We start from the raw sequence: 22,783 nt of genomic DNA, 5'->3' as shown, positions 1-22,783 counted from the left end.
ATCTTAAAAAATACATTAATACCTTCAAAATATCAGCATATCTGTTTTAAAATCATAAGCTTAAATCTCTCACTGCATTCACATGTGTATACTATTCTCTTGTTAGCTTCTAAACTTGTTTTAAGTGTCATTTAACTTAATGCTGGTAGTTCTGTCAGTACCTTAATGTCTAATGGTTTAACAATCTTACTAACCTATTCGGGTTCCCACTTACATTCCCCTTACCCAACACTTTGAAACTGTGGATCTTCTACTCTTCCTCTCTGCCCATCCTTCTATAGTATGGGGAGATGGTCCTGTAGTATGGGGAAGTGGTGGTGTTGTCACTGGACTAGTGACCCAGAGTAATGCTCTGGGGACCCAGGTTTGAATCCCACCATGGCAGATGGTGAAATTTGAATTCAATAACAATATTGAAGTAAAAGCCTATTACTAGGTGACCAGAACGGCACAACATTATAGGAAGGTTGGAATTAGACTGCAGGGGTGCAGAGGACATTCACCAGCTGCTGCCTGGGATGGAACATTTAAGTCATAAAGAGATAGCACCGTCTTTGGTTGTATTTGTTGGAGCAGAGAAGACTGAGGGATGACCTCATCAAGATACAAGATTATGAGGAACAGGGACAGAATTGATAAGGAGCACCTGTTCCCTTTAGCTGAAGGGTCAGTGAAGAGGGCACATAGGTTCAAGGCGGGAGCCAGGAAGTCAGGGGGAGATGTGAGGAAAAATGTTTTTACCAAGAGAGTGTTAACAGTCTGGAATGGTAGCGGCGCGTTGCCTCATATCCTTTAAAACGTACCTGGATGAGCATACATTCAAGGCTATGGGCCAAATGCTGATAGGTGGGAATAGGTGGGAGGTCAGGTGCTTCGGGCAGCACAGTGACATAGTGATTAGCCTCACCATGCCAGGGACTTGGGTTTGATTCTTGGCTTGGGTCACTGTCTGCGTGAAGTTTGTACTTTCTTCCCATGTCTGTGTGGGTTTCCTCCGGGTGCTCTGGTTTCCTCCTACTGTCCGAAATATGTGCTGGTTAGGTGCATCGGCCATGCTAAAGTCTCCCTTAGTGTACCCGAACAGGCACCAGAGTGCTGCGAGTGGGGGAACTTCATTGCAGTAAGCCTACTTGTGAGTAATGAATAAACTTTCACTTTTGTCGTGTGTTGGTGCACACTCGATGGGCTGAAGGGCCTCTTCTGTATGATTCTATGAACCTGCGCATCTTCACTATTTTCTATTTTTACTCCAGATTCCCAAGTTTGTGGTTTATTTATAGCGAGTCAGCTTTTCCCTGTGACGTTTGCCCCACCTAGAGGCTAGAGAGAGAGCTGATGATAATATTTATTCATGCTGGCCAGCAACTTATATTTATATTAGTCTCCTCACCTATAATTACATCTCAGATCACAGAGGAAGAGGTTGATTTTGGAGGAGGGAATTAAAAATATTTAAGACAGAAGATACCAAAGTTGGGCTTTTCGCAGACATTTGGAAAGGGTGAGTCAGGAAGCTTGAGTTTTTTTTGGAATACAGTTTTGGGAATGGGAAGGCCCATTGTCACATTGCTTTTCACTAAATCGTTATTTGAGTCAAAAAAAACCACTGGCTATTTCCACAAGTAGAACCCATTTATCTATTCGAGGGTAAATCTTTTTACTGCCCACCATTTGATGCATTTTTTATGCCCAACATTGTATAACCTGGAATCTGTAACAGGAAATGTTCAACTATATTTGCAAAATATTGAAATATCACACATTTCCTTTTTTAAGGAAGGCAGATTGGAAAGCACTATCAATGCAAGACATGACTGACTCAACAACTGGTTTGTTTTGTGTGGAGTATGTGAATTTCCTTTGATCGTCAGTTATGCAAAAATAGTAAAAGACAGACCCTAACTCCTTGAGTTTAAGTTTCTTAGCCTTCCTTTTTGTCTCCCTAATCCCATTGTCTAACAGATCCACCCACTGCTCCATTTATCTTGTTGCATACTCAGTTTCCTCTCCTGCTCCCTTTTCTGGGCTGGTAATTCCCTCAAGTGCAGGCTTTCACCTTTTCCAAACTATAATCATAGCTTCCAAAACAAAACCACTCATCCGCTTAAACTACATTCCATAAATGGAATTACATCTGGACATCTAGTATATGAAGGGTGTGGATGTTAAGCCACAGCTATCATTGTCAACAGTCCCTCAGTTACATTGACTCAGGGTCATGGGTTTCTGCAATGTGATTGAACATGACAATTCTTGGCACAGATTTTTGGGCACACATCTTAGGATGTTCAATGAGATTGGTGGGGGGGGGGGGGGAAATGCTTTTCTTTCCTTCTCTGGCTGTTCTGTCTCATCAATAACACATTGTGACTGATGCAGCTTGATGAGCAACTTGTCAGCATTTTGAACGATTGGCAATAGCAAAGCAGCTTGTTACCAATACTTCCATGCCGCAAAGTGTGCTTCTGAATACTTTTGAAGTGTCTTCTTTATCATCCCTTCAATGTCAGTCATTTTAGAGGACCTGGTTAGAAAGATGCTTTTTAACCATACACACATCGAAGTTGCTGTTTTGCCTGAATGCTTGTGGAGCTGACTTCAAGGACACTATCATTCAGTTGACAGTCCACCAGTGCAGCCAATATCCTATTCCAGACAGCAAATTAACTCCATGGATTATGGCACTTTTCTTTCTAAGTTGCATTTTTCTACTTGCGATTTCACCTGCCATATCCACCCCCACCTCCCAGGTTCACAAGCTTCACTGAGTGCCAGTTTCAATATACCTGGAATCTTGTTAGCTAATGTGATACAAGGTCAGACTGAAAAGATTGTGTAAAATTAAAGGGCACAGGATTGGGAGTAGTGTAGTAAGATAGACAGAAAACTGGTTTGCAGACAAGGCAGTAGGAATAAATAGGTCTTTTGCCAGGTGGAAGGTAGTGACATACAAATCAATGTTCAACCCCAGCTATTCACGGCATACCTTGATATTTAGTTCCCTTGTCTAAATTATCTCCAAATTTGCAGATTATCACTGGGACAGGTGGGAGGATGAGCTGAGAATGCTTTAGTGTGATTTGTATAAATTTTGATTTGTAATCACATATACAGTAAAAAGTATTCTTTCTTGCATACTATACAAAGTATACCAAACATCGGAAGAGTGCAGAATGTAGCATAATGACACTGGGGTGTTGAGAAAGATCAACTTGATGCAAGGTATGTCCAATCAAAAGTCTGATGGTACTAGGGAAGAGTTGCTTTTGAGTCAGTTGGCATGCATCCTCTGACTTTTGTAGCTTTTTCCTCTGCTGGAAAAGAGTAAGCCCAGGGTGTGTTGAGGGTCCCTCTGTAGGCTGGGTGGTTTTCCAATTGTGGAGTGTTAATTGATAGGAGACTGGTTTGGAGTGACAGATTGGAATTTGTTCACACACCTTTAGTTTATTGTGGTCTCAAACACAGCATTCCATGGTGCAGGTGTAGAAGTTAGTGAGAGGTATAGTAAATTGTGATGTTGAATGACTAGGCAAATATAATAGAATGGAAATAAATGTTATCCATTTTAGTAGCAAAAACAGGAAGGCAGATTGACAAGAATGTGCAATGTAACCTGGGCTATCTTTGTACAGTAAGAAGTCTCAAGACCAGCTTAAAAGCAAACAGGTTTATTTGGTAGCACAAGCCACAAGCTTTCAGAGGGCTACTCCTTCATCAGGTAAGGAGTTCTGTTCTGTTAGAGATGTGTATTGGCACCAGCCAGGACAGTTAGTGGGATTTTGCAAGCCCAGGCAAGTTGTGGGGGTTAGACAGTGTGCCATGAATCCAAGATACCATTTGAGGCCATCACATGTCCAGAACTTGGCTATCAATCAGTTTCAGCTCAGCAATTTTGCATTATCATGCCATTAACTGTCCTGGCTGGAGATAATAGTGTTAACCAGTGCTTAACACTCATTGTTTGTACCGTTAAGATTTGATTACCTGTAAAGACTTGCATTCCCACCATTATTTTGTAAATAAATTTATCTTCACATGCTGTCTGTAAACAGCACTCCCACCTGCTGGAGCATCACTCCAAAACCTTTTGGCTTGTCTCAACACCAGGTTTATTTGGTAGCACACTTCTTACTGTGCTTACCCCAGTCCAATGCCACCATCTCCACATCATCTTTGTACACCAGTCGCTGAAAGCATGAAGGTTCAGCAGGCAGTGAAGGCAAAGGGTATGATGGCCTTTATAGTGGGAGGATGTGTATACGAATAGAGATGTCTTACTACAGTTATACAGGACCTGGACATCTTAAGTTTTGGTCTCTTTTTCCAAGCTATTCTGGGGATAGAGGGGGACGTGAGATTGAGTCAATTAGGATAGCTGTTGGAGTTTTAACAGAGGGTACAGCTCAAGGACACAGGCTAGATCATTAAGGTCCAAGATGAGAGGTTCCTTAATCAAATGAAGGACAAAAACCTTGTTTAAGATTAGCTTTTGAGGCTAAATTGTAATGAATGGTGCAACAGACTTAGCCCACTCCTACTCTCTCTGTTTGTGAATGCAATTATTTCCTTACAGTCATTAAATTTAACAAGTAGCAAAATTTTTTTACATTATGATCACAGGAGGAAACAGGACTGCTGATTGTTTGGGAACCTTCTCCCATCCTCTTGCCATTTGGGATGACCAGGGGTATCCTGAAGAGAACTCCCTCAGTTACAGATGTCCAACCACCTTCATGCATGTCACCAATGTGCAGATTCTCAACTAGAGTTCCTCATTACTCATGGCTAAGTCAGGGGTTCTATTTGTGGATACGCAGGGTAGAATAGGTGTAGGGTGATGTGGCAGCACAGGCTTGTTGGGCCGAAGGGCCTGTTTCCCATGCTGGGTTGTTCTTTGTTATTACAGCCCATCTCATCAACAATTTGCAACAGATGCAATGACAAATGGACCTTGGCAGAGGTAGTGCCTTTTTCACTTGTACTATTATGGAAGGCTTCTTGGATACTTACCAGCATCCCACCCCTGCCTCAGCTGTCTTCCAAGAGCAAGGATCTCTTTTGTCCCTCAAAACATACAAGTATCTCCATCATTCCAAAACACAGAAGACTGAAGTCATACAAGTCCTTGGGATCACTTCTCAAATATGTTCAGTCTTGGCTACAAACCTTCAAAGTAGCAGCTGCACACAGATCATACTGCAAAATTTTTCTCCATGTGTATAATCAGGTACCATCTCAGAACATTTTCCATCTAAGCCAGTGTAGTCATTTAACCATTGAACCAAATCATAATCCAGCATAAAGTAGTCTTGTTAGCCCCAGCTCTCACTGTATTTAAAACCAAAGAATATATCCATCTCACCAAATTAACAAGTGTTTTGGACAACTTCAAGTTTATGAAAGGTACAACTGGAAAGATAGCCAGGCCTGCCTTGACAGTCAAATCTGAAAATAACAAAAGCCTGAAGAGTTTTAGCAGGCGTCACCCTTAAGAATAGGTTTCCTTCTTTCAATATTTTATGAAACTACAGTTAAAAGTGAGTAATTTTATTTGTGCACCCAATTATAAAATTTATGCCATCAATACACAGGCTCCACCAACTTCCTTTATCTTCTCTTCAGCTCTCCTGCTGAAGAACTTTGCTTTGACAATGACTGGCTGTTTTGGCAGTCTTCCTTTGCCAAGAACTTTATAGTAACCCTAAGGAGAAAAACAAAATTGACTTCAAAAATCTATGGCAGGTTCAAATAAGATTCTTTCAAACTAAAGATAAATCTCAAAAACTACAAGACATTAGTATTTACAATGTGGAAAACAGCCTTCAAGATTAAAAACTGAACACAAAAATTGTACTGTGTACAAATATGCAAAAACTATGCTCTCCCCAATTTCTCAGAATACTGAAAAAGCTTGAAATATCAAAGTTAATTAATTCCCACACAAACCTTCAAGTAGGAATGAATGAATTCTGGGTTGGTGTGCCATATTTGGAATGGCAGTAGTGTTTTTAGAAACTATTATGGTTGCCATAAAAGAGTGGCAAGATTATTCTCAACCGAGAGAAAAATAGCTTGAGGTGGGGGTGGGGGGGGGGGCAGGGAGACTGTTTCTGAACAAAATCATTAAGGCCTCATTCTTTGTAACATCACATCCAGTTTCTTACCAATCACATGCTGTTGAATTCAGAATGGTGGAAAATCATTTTCAAATTAAAAGTAGGTCACTTCAACATGGTTATTAGTCTGATTAGAGTTGGCATTAACCTGGCCCATCAGAAACCACTGCACAGGAATTATTTTTATAATTGAAGCCAGTATTTGCTGGGAGATTCCTTAGGTTGATGATAGTTGCTTAGCTCACCTTTTTTGAAGGGTCTGATGATTGAAAGCAGAACTGGCAAGATTTGAGAATGATCAAGTGATCAGAAAGCAGCATAGAATTGCTTCAGTTCATTAGCAATTAGCAAAGACTGGTGCAAACCGGTCTAAGACAGGTGATTAATTACTTGGATAAAGTAACTATGCCAAAGAACATGATCTCACCAAAAGTAAAGCCGACTGAGAAAGACATTCCAATCAAAAGGGGACTAAACAAATACATTCAGATGTCACAAAAAAATGAAATTTGGTCTGTATTCATGCAGGACAATACTCCTGTAAAAGTATCAAAAATGAAACAGGCTATGTTCAGGTTCAAATAGGGTGATCAAATCCAAGTAATGACTGAACATCTGCCATACTATTAACAATCATGGGAGTAGAGTCATCAGAAGATCAGCTACAAGCCGGTTTTGGAGCAGAAATATGTTGATATGAACATCAAGGAAATGTTCATTTTAACATATGCAGCTGAACAGCAACCCAGAACATACCATGTTAAAAAAAAACAGGCTACACTCTGGAAAACTAGACAAAATGCCATTCCTATCCTCAAAACACTAGACAGTCACAAGTGAGGTAAAGGTACTCACCATTTACTACTATAAACTGCTCAAAACCAAAAACCAATAGTCTGGTTGACCAGCTGTGACTCTGGGTTCAATATCTACCTTTCACCACTCTCACTATATGTACCATTTGCATGATGTACCTGGAAATGTAGCAAAAGGATCTTGGAGACATCAATTTCTCCAAGGCATACTGAAACCAAACATCATGCCACAAGTCAATCATTATTCAGTCAAAATACTGAAATGTTGTCTTGCCTGGTACCACCAACCAACAAGGAGCCCAGCAGTTTATGGCTCACTGCCACCAAGAGCTTTGTCAATGCAACTCAAAAAAAGTAATCAAAGATTCAAATTTTGAAACATGACACAAACTGGTCCAACACCACACAGACAGGAAATTGAAATTATGGGCAGTTGAGACTTCTGAACAGTAATGATGCATGTATTTGGGCAGGCTAAATTTAATGCAGAGAAGTGCAAGGTACTGCATGAAAAATATGCAATATAGTCCATGAAAACAAACCAATTGAAAGAAACCTACAAATCTTAAGTATGACACTGCACATCAAACCAATGCAGAGCAGTAATGCTGAAAAACAGGCAAAACAAAAAGTATAGGTTTTCATTAAGCCAGACTCCAACCAATGGGACATTAAAAGAGGAGCTATGCTGGAAAACCTAGCACCCAAGGAAGAGTTATGAACAATTAATTGAATATAGTTCAATTAAACAGCAAAATGACCAGTGTGCCACAAAATGCTCAAACTAAAGCCACCTAGATAGAGTAATGGAGATAAAAACTTGAGCTATTTTAAAATATTTCATGCTGGAATGACTCCCCACCACTACAACAATGGCATACAAAATTCATGATTATTTTGTAAAGTAAAACAATGTCACTAATTGAGAGACTGGCTGGGCTATAAAAGGAGCTACAGCCAGTGAATAAAATTAGTTACTCTTCAAAAACAAAAGCACATCAAGATAATAGAAAATGTAAGGATGTGACTCATCGTTTCCCCAGTTGAGTACTAAACTAATAAATTTTACTATACAATAAACTTTTTAACTATGCAGGCAGGACATGAGAAATGATGCTCCCAGGGTCTGTACTGGTGTCTTGGTTGCTCTTCATTAGTAAAACATGAAGTGTTCATTTGCTAGTTTACTTTGACATGAGTTCAGCAGCACAGTAAATCATCAGGATGAATGCAGCCAAAAAATGTCTGAAAATTGAGACTATGAATCATGTAATCATTGTATTTTATGATCTGTATCAATGTACAAATGCTTCTTGGCCAAGTTGATGGCATTTAGACTGCAAGTGGGTGAACTCATTAATTCTACTTTTACTATATTACCATTAAGACAGGACAAATACATTTGTATGAAATCACCTGTGACAACTTAACATTCAAATGCAACTAGTGTGTGTAATACAGGAAGTCCATTCTGATAAAAGAATATGGAGTGGGGATGTTGGCACAGTGGTTAGCACTGCTTCTTCAGAGCATTAGTAACCCAGGTTCAATTCCTGGCTTGGGTCACTAACTGTGGAGTTTGCATGTTCTCCCTGTGTGGATTACCTCTGGGTGCTCCAATTTCCTCCCAGTGTCCAAAAATGTGCAGGTTAGGTGAACAGGCCATGCTAAATTCTCCCTCAGTGTACCCAATCAAGCACTGGAGTATGGTGACTAGAGGATATTCACAGCAACTTCACTGCAGTGAATGTAAGCCTACTTGTGATGAATAAATAACTTCACTTTGCATGTACATAATCCAATGAATAGAGGATTGCATGACTCCATTTTAACTCGCAGCCTAAGGAAATTAGAAATGGGCAGCAAATGCTGGCATTGCCAGTGATGCGCTAATGCAACTCTAGCAATAAAGATTCATTATACAATTGTTTGCATAATTTTATATGCTTGGGTTTCAGTCACTTCCACACTCCCTGGTAACAGAAGACTCAGTAAAGCTCTTCCCATCTACCCAACTTTCCTCACTCATCAAGCCATTCCAACAGCAACACCTTGCAGGCCTGGGGTCCAAAAGGAATCTTTACGCTCACTGATTGAAAAATAGTGATGATTCAGTGCAAGTGGGCAACATCTCCACCTCGGCACTAGGGACCCAAGTTTGATTCCAGCCTTGGGTGACTGTGGATGTCCTCCCACATCTGTGTGGGTTTCCTCCAGGTGCTCCAGTCCCACAGTCCAAAGGCATGCAGGTTAGATGGATGTGAAAATGCTAAATTGCCTCTCAATGGCACAAGGTGTATGTTAGGGAATTAGCAGGGTAAATGCATGGGGGTTGAGGGCAGGATGCGGGTTGGAAAAGATGCTGTCAGAGAGTTGGTGTAGACTCAATGGGCCAAATGGCCTCCTTTTGCATTGCAGGGATTCTATGAACTAGTTGAGACTCAGACTTCACTGCTCCCTCATTCCTCCACCAATCCTTGCAGAAACTCTGGCTCTACCTTCCACCATTCGCATCCAATCACTGTAGCTCCATCAAGTAGCCAACAGCAGAGTGCACCCTGCTGGTGCACCTGGACCTGAGCTGATGAGTTGGATCGGCAGCAGCAAGAAATCAGGCAATGTCTGAAAGCACAAGATCAAGGTCAAGTGCACCAATAACTATGGAAATGTTGAGATTGAAAAATTTCCAAGGGCAGAATTCCATATTTAATATTCAAAAAACTTCACACCCTTGAATCTCAGAAGGTACTGACAGCATCCAGTTGCAAAAGACCAAATGAAATGCAGTGTAAGACTGTGCATTTGGCATATCAAAAACAGGGGTATTTTAATGTCAAAATTAGGAACAGCACAGAAGCATCAGGATTTGTGTGCCTAAGCATGTAAAAGCCTCAAAGAACACTATTTTGGAGGGAGGTAAAGAGTTAATAGGGCTTAGTGTCAAATGTTGAGTTGAACATAGCTTGTACTAGCTTCAGTTTTTCTTTATTACCTGGAAGTTATGGGATCACTATGGTTTACCAATTGCTGTTAAGTTGCACGCAATCTATTCCATCCACGAGCTCAGCTGTTTCATATTTTAACAGAAACACCTGTACTATAACACTTACAGCATGTACAACATCAATAACAGGTGCTGGTCCTTCAGGTTTCTTGGCATAGTTCAATCTGGTCTGTTCACTGACCAGTGTCCACAGTTTATCCAGATTTATGGTCGGACAGAACAACTGATTCTTCTTTAGATGGTAATGTCTCATACCAACCTTTCCAAAGTAACCTGGATGACTGAAGAACAGAATCGTTTAGAGACTCAACTTACTGAATATGAATGACAACTCAACCCAATGGGACGCAGTGAACATTCAAAGGTAACAATGGTTCTAGATTATGTGTGTTTTCTTTCCTCACCACTCATATCCCCACAACACAAATTGGAACCTTGCTGCAGGGACTCATCAGCTCATTATTCAGTACACCAACATAATAGGCCAAAGTTTCAGTATGCTAATCAGCTTCAGATAAGTCATAAAATTAAATCTCTACTCTTGTTTCTATTTTAGACAGCCCATCAAGTTTGCTGCCTTCCAGCTGAAATATTAATTTAATTGAGCACACCCCATTCTACAGATCTCAGCCAAACCTGTAACAAGGCTCAAAGCACAATAAGTGGATTAACTTGAACCATTAGACTGTGCACTCTGTTTTCAAATATAGCAAACTTAGGCTGTTTTGAAGAGAATGCCATAAAAACAGAGACAAGCAACAGCAAGGAATTTGTCTAGTTTCAGTTAGCTAATCAGTAGGATTAATCAATTTACACTGAAGGAGGCCATTCAGCCCATGTCACACAGACCACAATCCCAACCTAGCCCTATCCCCATAATCTCAAGTATTTACCTTAGCTAGTCCTCCTCACACTAAGGGGCAATTTAGCATGGCAAATCCCACTAATTAATGCAGCCATTTAATTAGCTATGGTCCACAGGGCATTCTTGCATCACATTTAAACAAACAATTCAGAATTATTAAACCTGACAACCGAGTCAAGTTGCAACAAATGTCACTAATTTGGTGACTGACTGCTGCCACAAAAAACTTCAGCCAGCGAATAAAACTAGTTTTCATTCTTCGAGAACAATAGCACACCAAAACAACGAAGTATCAGGATGTGACTCTTAGTCTCGTTATTTTGTCAATCTTGACTAAAAGGTGGGGAATAGGACAGCAACAATTTAACAACCTTTTGTTACAGGAATAGAAAGAAGTGCTGGAAAAACTCAGCAGGCTGGCAGCCCAAGTGAGGGGGGGCGGGGGGGAAAAGAGAGAGAGAGAGAGAGAGAGATTAAGTAAGAGATAATGTTAACTTTTCTCTCCACAGATGCTACCAGATCTGTGGAGATTTTCCTGAATTTGCGATTTTTCTTTTTGATTACTAGACTCCATAGTATTTTGCTTTTATATTGCAGGACTTCTATTTCCCCACCCATTAAAAAAGGTACTGGATTATGTTTATAGCTTGAACATTAAAGTGCTCAGATCCTCCCAGAATTAGTTCTAATTTCACTCATGGCATTTTCCACTAACCTCCTACCTTTAGCTTTTTATATTGGTGCATGTTCAGCATTATACATATTTATCAAATTAAATTCAGCAGAATACGTACTATTTATCAAAGTTGATTCTGTGATGATGCATACCACCAGCATTGCCACGACCACCAGGATGCTTTCTGTGTTTGCCTATAAAATGGAAAAAGTGTTACCTAGTATTTTGAACATGCTTAAAGACAGACTTCAGACTGCACTATTCACTCACCTATACGGCCATGACCATGGCTAACATGTCCTCTTAGCTTCCTGGTTTTTCTGAATCTGGATGGCTAAAATAAGGAAGACCACCCATTAGGTTATTTTGTCCACAACATTTAACAATGGAAAACTGATCAATTATTTCATCAACCCATTGTTAAAATATTAATGCAGCCATTTAATTAGTTATTGTCCACAGGGCATTCTTGCATCATATTTAAAGAAACAATTCAGAATGATTAAAAACCTGACAACCAAGTCAAGTTGCAACAAATGTCACTAGTTTGGTGACTGACTGCTGCTACAAAAAACTTCAGCCAGTGAATAAAACTAGTTTTCATTCTTCGAGAACAATAGCACACCAAAACAACTGGAAGTGTCAGGATGTGACTCTTAGTCTCGCAGACAAAATCACATTACCATGAAAATTATATCCACTTCAACTATACACATCTGCACTTCATTTTCATGAATTGTTTATGGATGCAGTTTGAAGCCTGGTTCTAGAGAACTGCAACCCAAGGGAGCATAAAGACCCTTTTTTAAGCAGATCTGACTCACCAAGCCCAAGTACTAGCAATACAGGAATACTAAACTGCACCAAAGATTAACTAGCTGCACAAGCAGCCAATAATCAAATTTGGTCCATTATTTTCCATGCAGAGACAAATGTGTGGTCAATCCTGCATTGCTTGTGGTTATGATGTGGAGATGCCAGTGTTGGACTGGGGTAAACACAGTAAGAAGTCTCAACACCAGGTTAAAGTCCAACAGATTTATTTGGTAGTAAACACTAGCTTTTGGAGCGCTGCTCCTTCATCAGGCAAGTGGGGAGTTCTGATCACAAACAGGGCATATAAAGGCACACAGTTTACAGAAGAGTGATTAGAATGCAAATCTTTACAGCTAATCAAGTTTTAAAGGTGCAGACAAAGAGTGGCAATAGCATTAAGCACAAGTTAAAGAGATGTGTATTGTCTCCAGACAGACGAGTAAGTGAGATGTTGCAAGCCCAGGCAAGTCACAGGGGTTACAGATAATGTATTACAAACCCAAGATCCTGGTTGAGGCCATCCTCATGTGCGCACACCTCATGTTCTGCACGAGGACAGCCTCAACCAGGGTCTTGGGTTCGTGTCACACTATCTGTAACCCCCATGACTTGCCTGGGCTTGCAACATCTCGCTTACTGTCGTGTCTGACGACAACATACATCTCTAACTTGTACTTGAGCTATCTCCACTCATTGTCCTTCTGCGCCTGTTGGGCACTGCAGGGGCTGGGGTGCATTACTGACCCTAATAATCACATTTTAATTTGATGTTCAAGTTTCCTTTGCACTTTGGTTTTGTTCAGGCTGTTCCCCTTCCTTTTGAGGAACTGCCTCTTTTACATTGTCCTGATTTAACTGGAGTTTATTTGGTTTGACCTTAAGAGGCCACTCATTGTCTGCAGCTTTATGACCTGATTAGCTGTAAAGACTCACATTCTATTCAGTATTCTGTAAACTGTGTACACCTGTGAGACCAGAACACACTGCTCACCTGCCGAAGGAGCAGCGCTCCGAAAGCTAGTGGCGGTTACTACCAAATAAACCTGTTGGACTTTAACCTGCGTTGAGACTTCTTGCTTGTGGTTCTCAGACTTGCTCCTTTGTATACTGGCCTATATTTACAAATTAGCAGTCATGGATAAATTTAAAATTCCACACCCTCCAAACACTAGTACTGCTGCCTCAGAGCTGGTTCAATGCCAGCCCTGGGTGACTCTGTGGGGAGTTTGCACGTTCTCTGTTCTGTGCGAGTTTCCTTCAGGTGCTCTGGTTTCCTCCCCAGAGTCTAAAGATTGATTTATTTTAATTTGATTTATTGTGTGGGTTACATTGATTGGCTATGCTAAATTAGCCCTTAGGGTAAATACATGGGGTTACAGGGCATGCCCAGATATGAATGGTCTCCTTTAGTACTGTAGGGATTCCATTTTGAAAAAAGCCAAAAGATAGAAGCCATGTTGTACACATAGCAAATTTTGGCACATAAAAACTTAAATTAGTTAACATTTAAAAAGACAAGATTGTAGTACAAACATTAAACATTTAATTGTGAATTTTAACCAAGTTTCATCCTAAACCACATACCTGACCCAGATTCTTCCTCCCATTTTTTGGGCACTGCTCAACTTCTAGAAAAATCACCCACAAGGATAATCAAGACCTAACCAGAGCACACAAAGATGCCCCTCAAACAACAAGTCCTTAAATTAGTGATTAACCCAGAAGTGCTATAGGCGACCTCAGCCACTAATTAAATGTGTTCACCATACCATTTTAGTAATCAACTCACTTAACAATGAATAGTAACTATCAGCATGCAACCTCCCCCCCCAGCCCAAGCGCGATATTTCTTACCATTCCCACAGCCAACTCCATTCAATGCAATTATTTAATTACAATATCCCGGGCTTCCAGTAACACTGCTCACTGAAGAAACGGAAAGCGTCATAAAGCACAGAAGTTGCATAGATTACAGCATCTCATTGAGCTGATACTGCAACGGTGCACTTAAACGTTGAGGTTTTCACAACGAAAAGCAACGGCACAGAATAGTTTTGGACCATGTATACGGTAGACTCTGAATGAGCGGGACTGGCAGAACTAGTGAGTAGGAAACGTAAACCAAAGAGTCTTAAATCGGTCGGGGGGCGGGGTGGCGAAGGACCGGCTACAGCAGCAGTGGCCGACCCCCCCATTTAGAATGAGCTATGCTCAGCTGATTCCAACTACACTAGAACAGCAGAGAAGCCACCCCCCAAGGCGATTCCACCCACTGCCCGACCCTGTGCCTCCAGTAACTAGGCCGCAGATTCATTGCTGCCGTTGGAATTTTCATCCAAACAAATACAGCGAGCTGCACCTCGGCAAAATTGCTGCCCGTGCTGCTGCAGAAAAGCACCACAATGGTTACCAAGCAGGAATTTGTTTGGAAGAACAATCTCAGTGACCGATGCCATTGGATTACAATCGCTTCAGAGAGTGACAATCACACCCAACATTACCTACCATCTTGGCTGATGACGCAAAGAGGGAGACCAAACTCCAGTCTCGCGGATTTTATTCGCGATTCTAGAGCAGATCAGAGTGCGCCTGCTCAGCGACGGTCTGCTTTGACCGTCTGCCCGCCCACAGTGCGCCTGCGGGCTACATTGAAACGACCTTTTACCTAGGGCGCCTGCGCTGTAAGTTTCCTTTCTTGATGCCCCCCCCCCCCCCCCCGGCCTAGGGCGCTTGCGCAGTCTTGTTGGCCGGCGTCTCGTGTAGGACGACTGCGCAGTAACACTCTATTCAGCGTCAGCTCTTTTCTCTTTACAGATGCAGTAAAAAGTCTGACAACACCAGGTTTAAGTCCAACCGATTTATTTGATAGTAAACTCACTAGCTTTCGAGGTTACCCCGTTCATCAGGTGAATAGAGAGTTCTGGTGTTGTCAGACTTTTCACTGTTTACCCCAGTCCAACGCCGGCATATCCACATCACGTTTACAGATGCAGCCAGTCCTGCTGAGATTTTCTCTTTTGGTCTTTTATTTACTGTCTCCCCGCCTAAGGCACCTGCAAAGTAACAGTCTCCTTTATTGACCATAAATATCAACAGGTTTGACACCATCTGCAGAGAGCGAATAGACATGATGTGGCGTTGCACTGGGGTAAACACAGTAAGAAGTCTCACAACACCAGGTTAAAGGCCAACAGGTTTATTTGGTAGTGAAAGCCACTAGCTTTTGGAGTGCTGCCCCTTTGTCAGGTAAGTGGGAGTTCTGTTCACAAACAGGGCATATAAGGACACAAACTCAATTTACAAAATTATGGTTGGAATGCGAGTCTTTATGGGTAATCAAGTCTTAAAGGTATAGACAATGTGAGTGGAGAGAAGGTTAAGCACAGGTTAAAGAGATGTGTATTGTTTTCAGCGGGGTAGTTCGTGAGATGGCTATCAATTATCTTACTAGTTATCTCACTAGTTCTGCACACGTGAGGATGGCCTCAATTGGGATCTTGGGTTTGTGTCACACTATATCTGTCACCTCCATGACTTGCCTGAGCTTGCAAAATCTCACTAACTGTGCTAACTGGAGACAATACACATCTCTTTAACCTGTGCTTAACCCTCTCTCCACTCACAGTCTGTACCTTTAAGACTTGATTACCTGTAAAGACTTGCATTCCAACAATTATTTTGTAAATTTATTTTGTGTCTTTATATACCCTATTTGTGAACAGAACTTCCACTTACCTGACAAAAAAGCAGCACTCTGAAAGCTTTTGCTTCCAAACAAAGCTGCTGGACTTTAACCACAGAGCGAATAAAGCCAACGTTTTGACTCTCAATGATCAGCTCTGACGAAGTGTCAGCATGTGGGAATGCCGACGTTGGACTGGCGTAAACACAGTCAGCCCCAGGCTCAAAACGTTCGCTCAATTATCTCTCCACAGATGCTGTCAGACCTGCTGAGATTTTCCAGCATTTCTGTTTCAGTTTCAGATTCCATCATCCGCGGTATTTTACTTCTATCCTTCATTGTCTGCTTCCCGGGCTAGATCACCTTGCGCCGTTACACTCTCATTATTGACCGTCTCCCTGCCCAGGACGCCTGCGCAGTAAGTCATTGGCACTGTCTAGAACGCATGCGCAGAGATAGCCTGCTTTATTGACTTTCTCTTTTGCCTAGAGCGCCTGCGCAGTAACAGTCATCGGTACTGTCTAGAACGCATGCGCAGTGACAGCCCGCTTTATTGACGCTCTCTCCCTCCCTAGAGCGCCTGCGCAGTAACAGTCATTGGCACTGTCTAGAACGCATGCGCCGACAGCGTGCTTTATTGACACTCTCTCTCCCTGTCTAGAGCGCCTGCGCAAAAACGGTCTTTTTTTAACTGGTTTTCCCTGGCCAGACTGTGCCTATTGGGAAAGAGCTGGAAAGAGAACTGAGAATCTGGAAGAAGACAGTCAGCATCTGGAGAGATGAAAGTTAGGTATACAACTTCTTAGAACTCGAGGCTATTTAAGATTAATAAACAACTCCCTAACACAGGTCATTTGCTGTGCATTCTACCCAAACTGGTGTAAGTAAATGTAAGATGATTTGATCTTTACCCGAAGAAGACTGTATGGAGGTATTATTTTAGTAAGAAGTCTGACAACACCAGGTTTACCTGGTGTTTACCCCAGTCCAACGCCAGCATCTCCACATCATGTATTATTTTATACATTAAATAAGCCTACACAATCGTCCATATTACAGCTGTCAACTTAAGTGATCCTAAAACCTTGATTCCAACATTCCGCCGATTCAATTTCAAATATCAATCCCTCTTTGCAATGAAACACTGTGACTATAGATCCTAATTTTGCTTTTCAATTGTTAAATCACCTGTTTTGAATTGGTAATTCAGATTTGTTTTCCTAAATCACCTATAATAGATGGAAAATGAGAAAAGAGGCAAAAGGAAAGTTCCTCAAGAAGGTATTGATGAAGTTTTGAGAAACAATATAAACTTCTGAAAGTTGTATAAAACTCAAACACATTAGAATTTCGTTCACATTTCGAATTCTTATTTTATTAAGTAACTGACTTCAGAGGTATCAGCACAATATTATAGACACAATAAAATTAGAGGGCCTATCCTTTTTATTACAACAGTAAAAGTGATTTGATACCAGGGTTCAGAAAATATATAAAGAAAATGAAACGTTTTTTGTATGTTGTGAATCATTCTAGGGAGAGTTAACAAATATAATGTCATGTAAGTATCACTTTGTGGAAAAACCTTCTCAACAATTTGTTGATTAGCTAACAAAATACTACCATGTCAGATTGGAAGATGTTGAGAATGTTTGAATCAAAAAAGGGAAAGGCCGTTAGAAAGTTCTCAATGAGGAATCATTGCAATCTTTGAAAGTAACCAATTCTCAAAGCAATGAAAAAAGTGAAAGCGAACATATCGATTCATTTAAAATACTTTGCAAACAAAAATTCTCAAAAGGAACAGAATAGGGCTAATTAGCAGCTAAATGGCAATAATGTTTATTTATTAGTCACAGGTAAGGCTTACATTACCACTGCAATGAAGTTGCTGTGAAATTCCCCGAGTTGCCACATTCCGGTGCCTGTTTGGGTCAGTGCACCTAACCAGCACATCTTTCAGACTGCGGGAGGAAACCAGAGCACCTGGAGGAAACTCACACAGACATGGGGACAACGTACAAACTCCGCACAGACAGTGACTCAAGCTGGGAATTGACCCCAGGTCCTGGCACTATGAGGGAACAGTGCTAACCAGTGTGCCACTGGGCCGTCCTTCACAAAATCACAAAAGAGAAGAAGAAAGCCATTCATCCCATTGTACCTACGCTGGCTTCCCAAATGAGTTTTATGGCTGTGTCATTCTGTTGCCTTTTCCCCGCATCCTTGCATATTGTGTCTATTCACATATTCATCTAGTGCCCTCTTGAATACCTCAATTGAACCTGCCTCCATCACGATTCCAGGCAGTGCATTACAGACCTGAACCACCTGTTATGTAAAAAGGTTTTTTCTCACATCACATTTGTTTCTTTTGCAAATCACCTTAAACCTATGCCTTCTAGTTTTTGATTCTTTTAAAAGGGGAACATGATTTTGTACATCTCTACCAAATCTTCTCTCAGCCTTCTTTCCAAGGAGAAAAGTTACAACCTTTCCAATATATCCTCATAACTGAAGTGTCTCATCCCTGGAACCATTCTTATAAATCTCTTTTGAACTCTCTATAATGTGTTCACATCCTTCCTGGAGTGTGGTTTGCAGAACTGTGCACAATATCCTGTCTGAAATTGAACGAGTATGTTGTAAAAATTCAGCATAACTTCCTTGCTTTTGTACACTATGCCTGTATTAATAAAGCTAAGAATACTATATGTTTTATTAACTATTCCCTCCACCTGCCTCCTTCAATGACCTATGTACATATTTACCCAGGTCCCTCAGCTCCTGCACTCTTTTAGAATTTTACCCCTGATTTTATATTGTCTCTCCATATTCTTCCTATCAAAATGCATCACCTTACACTTCTCTGCATTGAATTTCATCTGTCACCTATTTGCCCAGTCCACCAACTGTGTTCTTCTGAAGTTCTACATCGTCCTTTTCAGAGCTTACAATACTTCTAAGTTTTGTATCACCTGCAAACTTTGAAACTGTCCCTTGCACAACCAAGATCTAGATCATTATTATATACATGATGAAAAACAAGGGTCCCAATATGGACCCCTGCAGAACACCCAGGCATGTAAAATTGCCAGTTACAATGCACCCCTCCCTAATGAGCTCAATGCATTCTACACCTGTTTTGAGCAAGAGGTCAGTAAGAGCATGCCCTGGGTGAACCTGCATCTGGGTCACCATTGCAGATGTCAGAGCAGCTTTCTTGAAGGTCAATCCGTGGAAAGCGACTGGCCCGGATGGGGTACCCGGACGTGCATTCAGATCCTGCGCAGATCAGTTGGCGGGGGTATCGCAGATATCTTCAACCTCACTTTACAACAATCTGAGGTCCCTGTCTGCTTCAAAAAGATGACCATCATCTCAGTGCCTAAGAAAAACTAAACAGCGTGCCACAATGACTATCGCCCAGTGGGTCTGCCATCCATCATTATAAAGGGCTTCGAAAGGTTAGTCAAGGCACGAATTAATTTCAGCCTCCCAGACTACCTGGATCTATTACAGTTTGCCTACTACCGCAATAGGTCCACAGCAGACATCATTTTCCTGGCCAGCACTCAACCCTGGAATGCCTGGATTACAGGGACACCTATGTCAGACTCCTATTTATTGACCACAGCTCAGCCTTCAACATTATTACTCCCACAAAACTCATCTCCAAACTCAGTGGCCTGGGCCTCAGCACTTCCCTCTGTGACTGGATCCTGAACTTCCTAACTCACAGACTACAATCAGTAAGGATAGGCAACAACACTTCCTCTATGAACACCAGTGTCCCACAAGGCTGTGTTCTCAGCCCCCTACTATATTCCTTATACACCTATGACTGTGTGGCCAAATTCCCCTCCAATTTGATTTTCAAGTTTGCTGACGACACCACCATAGTGGTCGGATCTCAAACAATGATGAGACAGAGTACAGGACTGAGTCATGCTTGTTCCAAATATGAAAAAAACATGCTAGTTGTTTGGCAGTCAGAGAACCATAGAAAATAGGTGCCATTCGGCTTTTTGCCTGAACCATAATTCAATATGATCACGGCTGATCATGCACTTTTGGTATCCCACTTCTGCTTTCTCTCCATACCCCTTGATCCATTTAGCCAATAAGGACCATGTCCAGCTCCCTTGTATCTAACAAACTGGCCCCAATAGCTTTCTGTGTAATGAATTCCACAGGTTCACAACTCCCTGAGTAAAGAAGTTCTTCCTCATTTCAGTCCTGAATATCCTTACCCCTTATTCTTAGACTGTGACCTTAAGTTCTGGACTTCCCCAACATCGGGAACATTCTTCCCACATCTAACCTGTTCAGTCTCATCAGGATTTTATATGTTTCTCTGAGATCCCTCTCATTCTTCTAAATTCTTTGACATCTGTCAGATATACGTATGGCATATTACTGCTTTAAGGCAAGAAGGAAAGATGCATAATCAGGCTTGCTGTTGTTGGTTAGGTGGAGCTTATGACCAGTAAGTCAGTGAAATGAATTGGTATCTTTCGCCATTTGAGATATAGCATTTAAAACATCAAATTAACAACTAGAATATCATCCATATCAACAGCTGTCTTTTTACTCTGAACACTTGCTGTACCCAAAGCAATTATACTTCAGAATTATTGTAAAGCTTTATCAATCACATCAATACCCAAAATAACACCAGCTAACTTGTTTAATACATGTGAAAAATTAATTGCCATTATGATTTCTTTCATCATCAAGGATTGAGCTGCCTGTAACTGGTAACCAACTCAGCATTGTCCCACAAATACCAATCGCTGCACAATTAAAGACAAATTGACATTACTGAAATTAAGTTACAAAACTAATTAGACCAGAGAAGTGTGTAAAGGACCATTCTTAAAAAGAAAGGAAACACAAGAAATGAAGGATTGTTGACAAAATGAAAAAAATAAATAGAACCAACTTTTCAATTTGATTTGATTTATTGTCATATATATTAGTTTACAGTGAAAAGTATTGTTTCTTGCGCTATACAGAGTATACTGTACATAGAGAAGGAAAGGAGAGGATGCAGAATACAGTGGTACAGCCATAGCTAGGATGTAGAGAAAGATCAACTTAATATGAGGTAGGTCCATTCAAAAGTCTAATGGCAGCAGAGAAGAAGCTGTTCTTAAGTCAGTTGGTGCGTAACCTCAGACTTTTTAAAAACACAATGCCAGTATACACATGAGTATTTAGTTACAACATTTGACACTTCCCATAATTCACAAAACCCCATTAACCTGAGAGCAGTAAGCTAATTACAAAATTCAACTTTAAATGAATTTTGATTTTAGTGTGGAATTATTTGAAGAAATAATTAATCATACAATTTCCATTCTTAGCCAAGGATACTTATTTAACTCCACACAAACTGGAACATATCTGTAGTCTCACATTCTTTCAAAGAGACTATTTTCTGAGTGACTTGAGTTTCTGTCTTGCTACTACAAAGATTTGCCCCAGTATATTTTAGTCTTTTGTGAAGTATGAGTTACAAGTACAAGTAATTCAAAAGGAGTTATAATATAATACTATCTGGAACAAACTTGGTTCAAATCTGAGACATTAATTGCTGGCTATACAAAAAACGAATGACAAAACTACAAAATACAATTTTGCAGTGGAAATAATGATGAGGCCAACAACACTTGCCATTATTTATGTGCTAATTGGACAGTATTTGTCATGTGAGCTATTGGTGAAAATCTGGCAATTGTTAGTGATGTCCTTACTCCTCAAAAAACTGCACAAAATGGCACCTTGCTGTCTGACTTAGCATTAAATTTATTAAACTGCACAATGTTCCTGTATTTACTTCATAGGTATGGTCTAAACTTATCAAAAAAGTTAGGAATTGTCTATCCTACAATAAAAACTCTTCTAATGGTATGATGGGTCTTAGTTACTGTCAAAGAATCTTTCTGGTGCTGATAATTCATTTCTAATGAGACTGTGGAATCTCATTAGTCCAACTTATAATTATTGTAGGAGATTGGGATTAAAATGTAATGACATTCCCAGCTCAAAGAAGGGAAGGTTAGGTAAATTGTTATTCCTGGCTACAAGGTAAGATAAAAAATGATAGATGAGGCAGGGCAGTGTTGGTCGAATATATGATTAAAGCAGTGGAAGGGTATCATGTAGTTGAGGAGACAAAGACAGAGCCTATTTGGTTAGAACTAAAGAATAATAGATTTGTTCTTATGTTATTGGGTGTATAATAGTGCCACCAAATAGTGGGAAGGAGATAGAGGAGTATATTTGCATGCAAATTGCAGAAAGGACTTATGTTTACCAAGGAAGATGGCATTGCTAAAATTGTTGCTAAAGTAATTGAAGGCATTGTCAGGATAACGATAAGATGAAATTATGTGAAGAGGAGACATTAGACTGAGTGGCAGTAGTGTTGTATAATAGGGAATTCAAAAGTATTTTATAAATACCAAAACAGTAACAGGGTAGTGAAAGGAAGAATGCAGTCAATTAGAGACCAAGAAGGGGAGATCTTGTGGAACCAGAAGGCGTAGCTGAGGTACTAAAGGAATACTTTGTAATCTTTTAAAGTTTATTCACATACAGGATCTGGGTGTTGCTGAGATAGCCAGCATATGGTGAGCCATTCTGGAACTGCTGCAGTCCATGTGGGTTTACTGTGAGGGAGGAAGTTGCAGGTTTTGATACAATGATGATGTATATATATCATATCATTTATAAATACATTTGCCAGTCAGGGAGGTGGCCTGGAAAGAAACTTGGTGTTAGTGGAGTGTTCCCATGTGACT

At 40.6% G+C, this 22,783-nt stretch overlaps 1 protein-coding gene and 2 non-coding genes across 4 annotated transcripts; all 3 read right to left on the bottom strand.

The window, feature by feature from the left end:
- Nucleotides 1-5,531: 5,531 nt before the first annotated feature.
- On the bottom strand, nt 5,532-14,874 carry rpl27a (ribosomal protein L27a). Of its 2 annotated transcripts, none has more exons than XM_080190195.1 (5): nt 14,798-14,874; nt 11,747-11,810; nt 11,595-11,670; nt 10,042-10,216; nt 5,532-5,701 (listed from the first exon to the last, which is right to left on the bottom strand). In XM_080190195.1, the coding sequence occupies exons 1-5, from the start codon at nt 14,798-14,800 to the stop codon at nt 5,573-5,575; spliced, it is 447 nt and encodes a 148-aa protein (XP_080046321.1). In that variant the 5' UTR covers nt 14,801-14,874; the 3' UTR covers nt 5,532-5,572. The 2 variants fall into 2 exon arrangements, with proteins under 2 accessions (XP_080046321.1, XP_080046320.1); XM_080190194.1 differs by lacking the exon at nt 14,798-14,874 and adding an exon at nt 14,147-14,182.
- Nucleotides 10,987-11,117, bottom strand: LOC145344634 (small nucleolar RNA SNORA3/SNORA45 family). The gene has a single exon (XR_013886930.1). It is a non-coding gene; the product is annotated as a small nucleolar RNA SNORA3/SNORA45 family (small nucleolar RNA).
- LOC145344633 (small nucleolar RNA SNORA3/SNORA45 family) lies at nt 12,011-12,143 on the bottom strand. The gene has a single exon (XR_013886929.1). It is a non-coding gene; the product is annotated as a small nucleolar RNA SNORA3/SNORA45 family (small nucleolar RNA).
- Nucleotides 14,875-22,783: the final 7,909 nt, after the last annotated feature.

Source organism: Carcharhinus amblyrhynchos, chromosome 6, assembly GCF_965287045.1.
Source record: "Carcharhinus amblyrhynchos chromosome 6, sCarAmb.v2.hapA, whole genome shotgun sequence".
NCBI classification, from domain to species: domain Eukaryota; kingdom Metazoa; phylum Chordata; class Chondrichthyes; order Carcharhiniformes; family Carcharhinidae; genus Carcharhinus; species Carcharhinus amblyrhynchos.
Note: the sequence above shows the minus strand (reverse complement) of the source record. Positions and strands in the feature narration are given on the sequence as shown.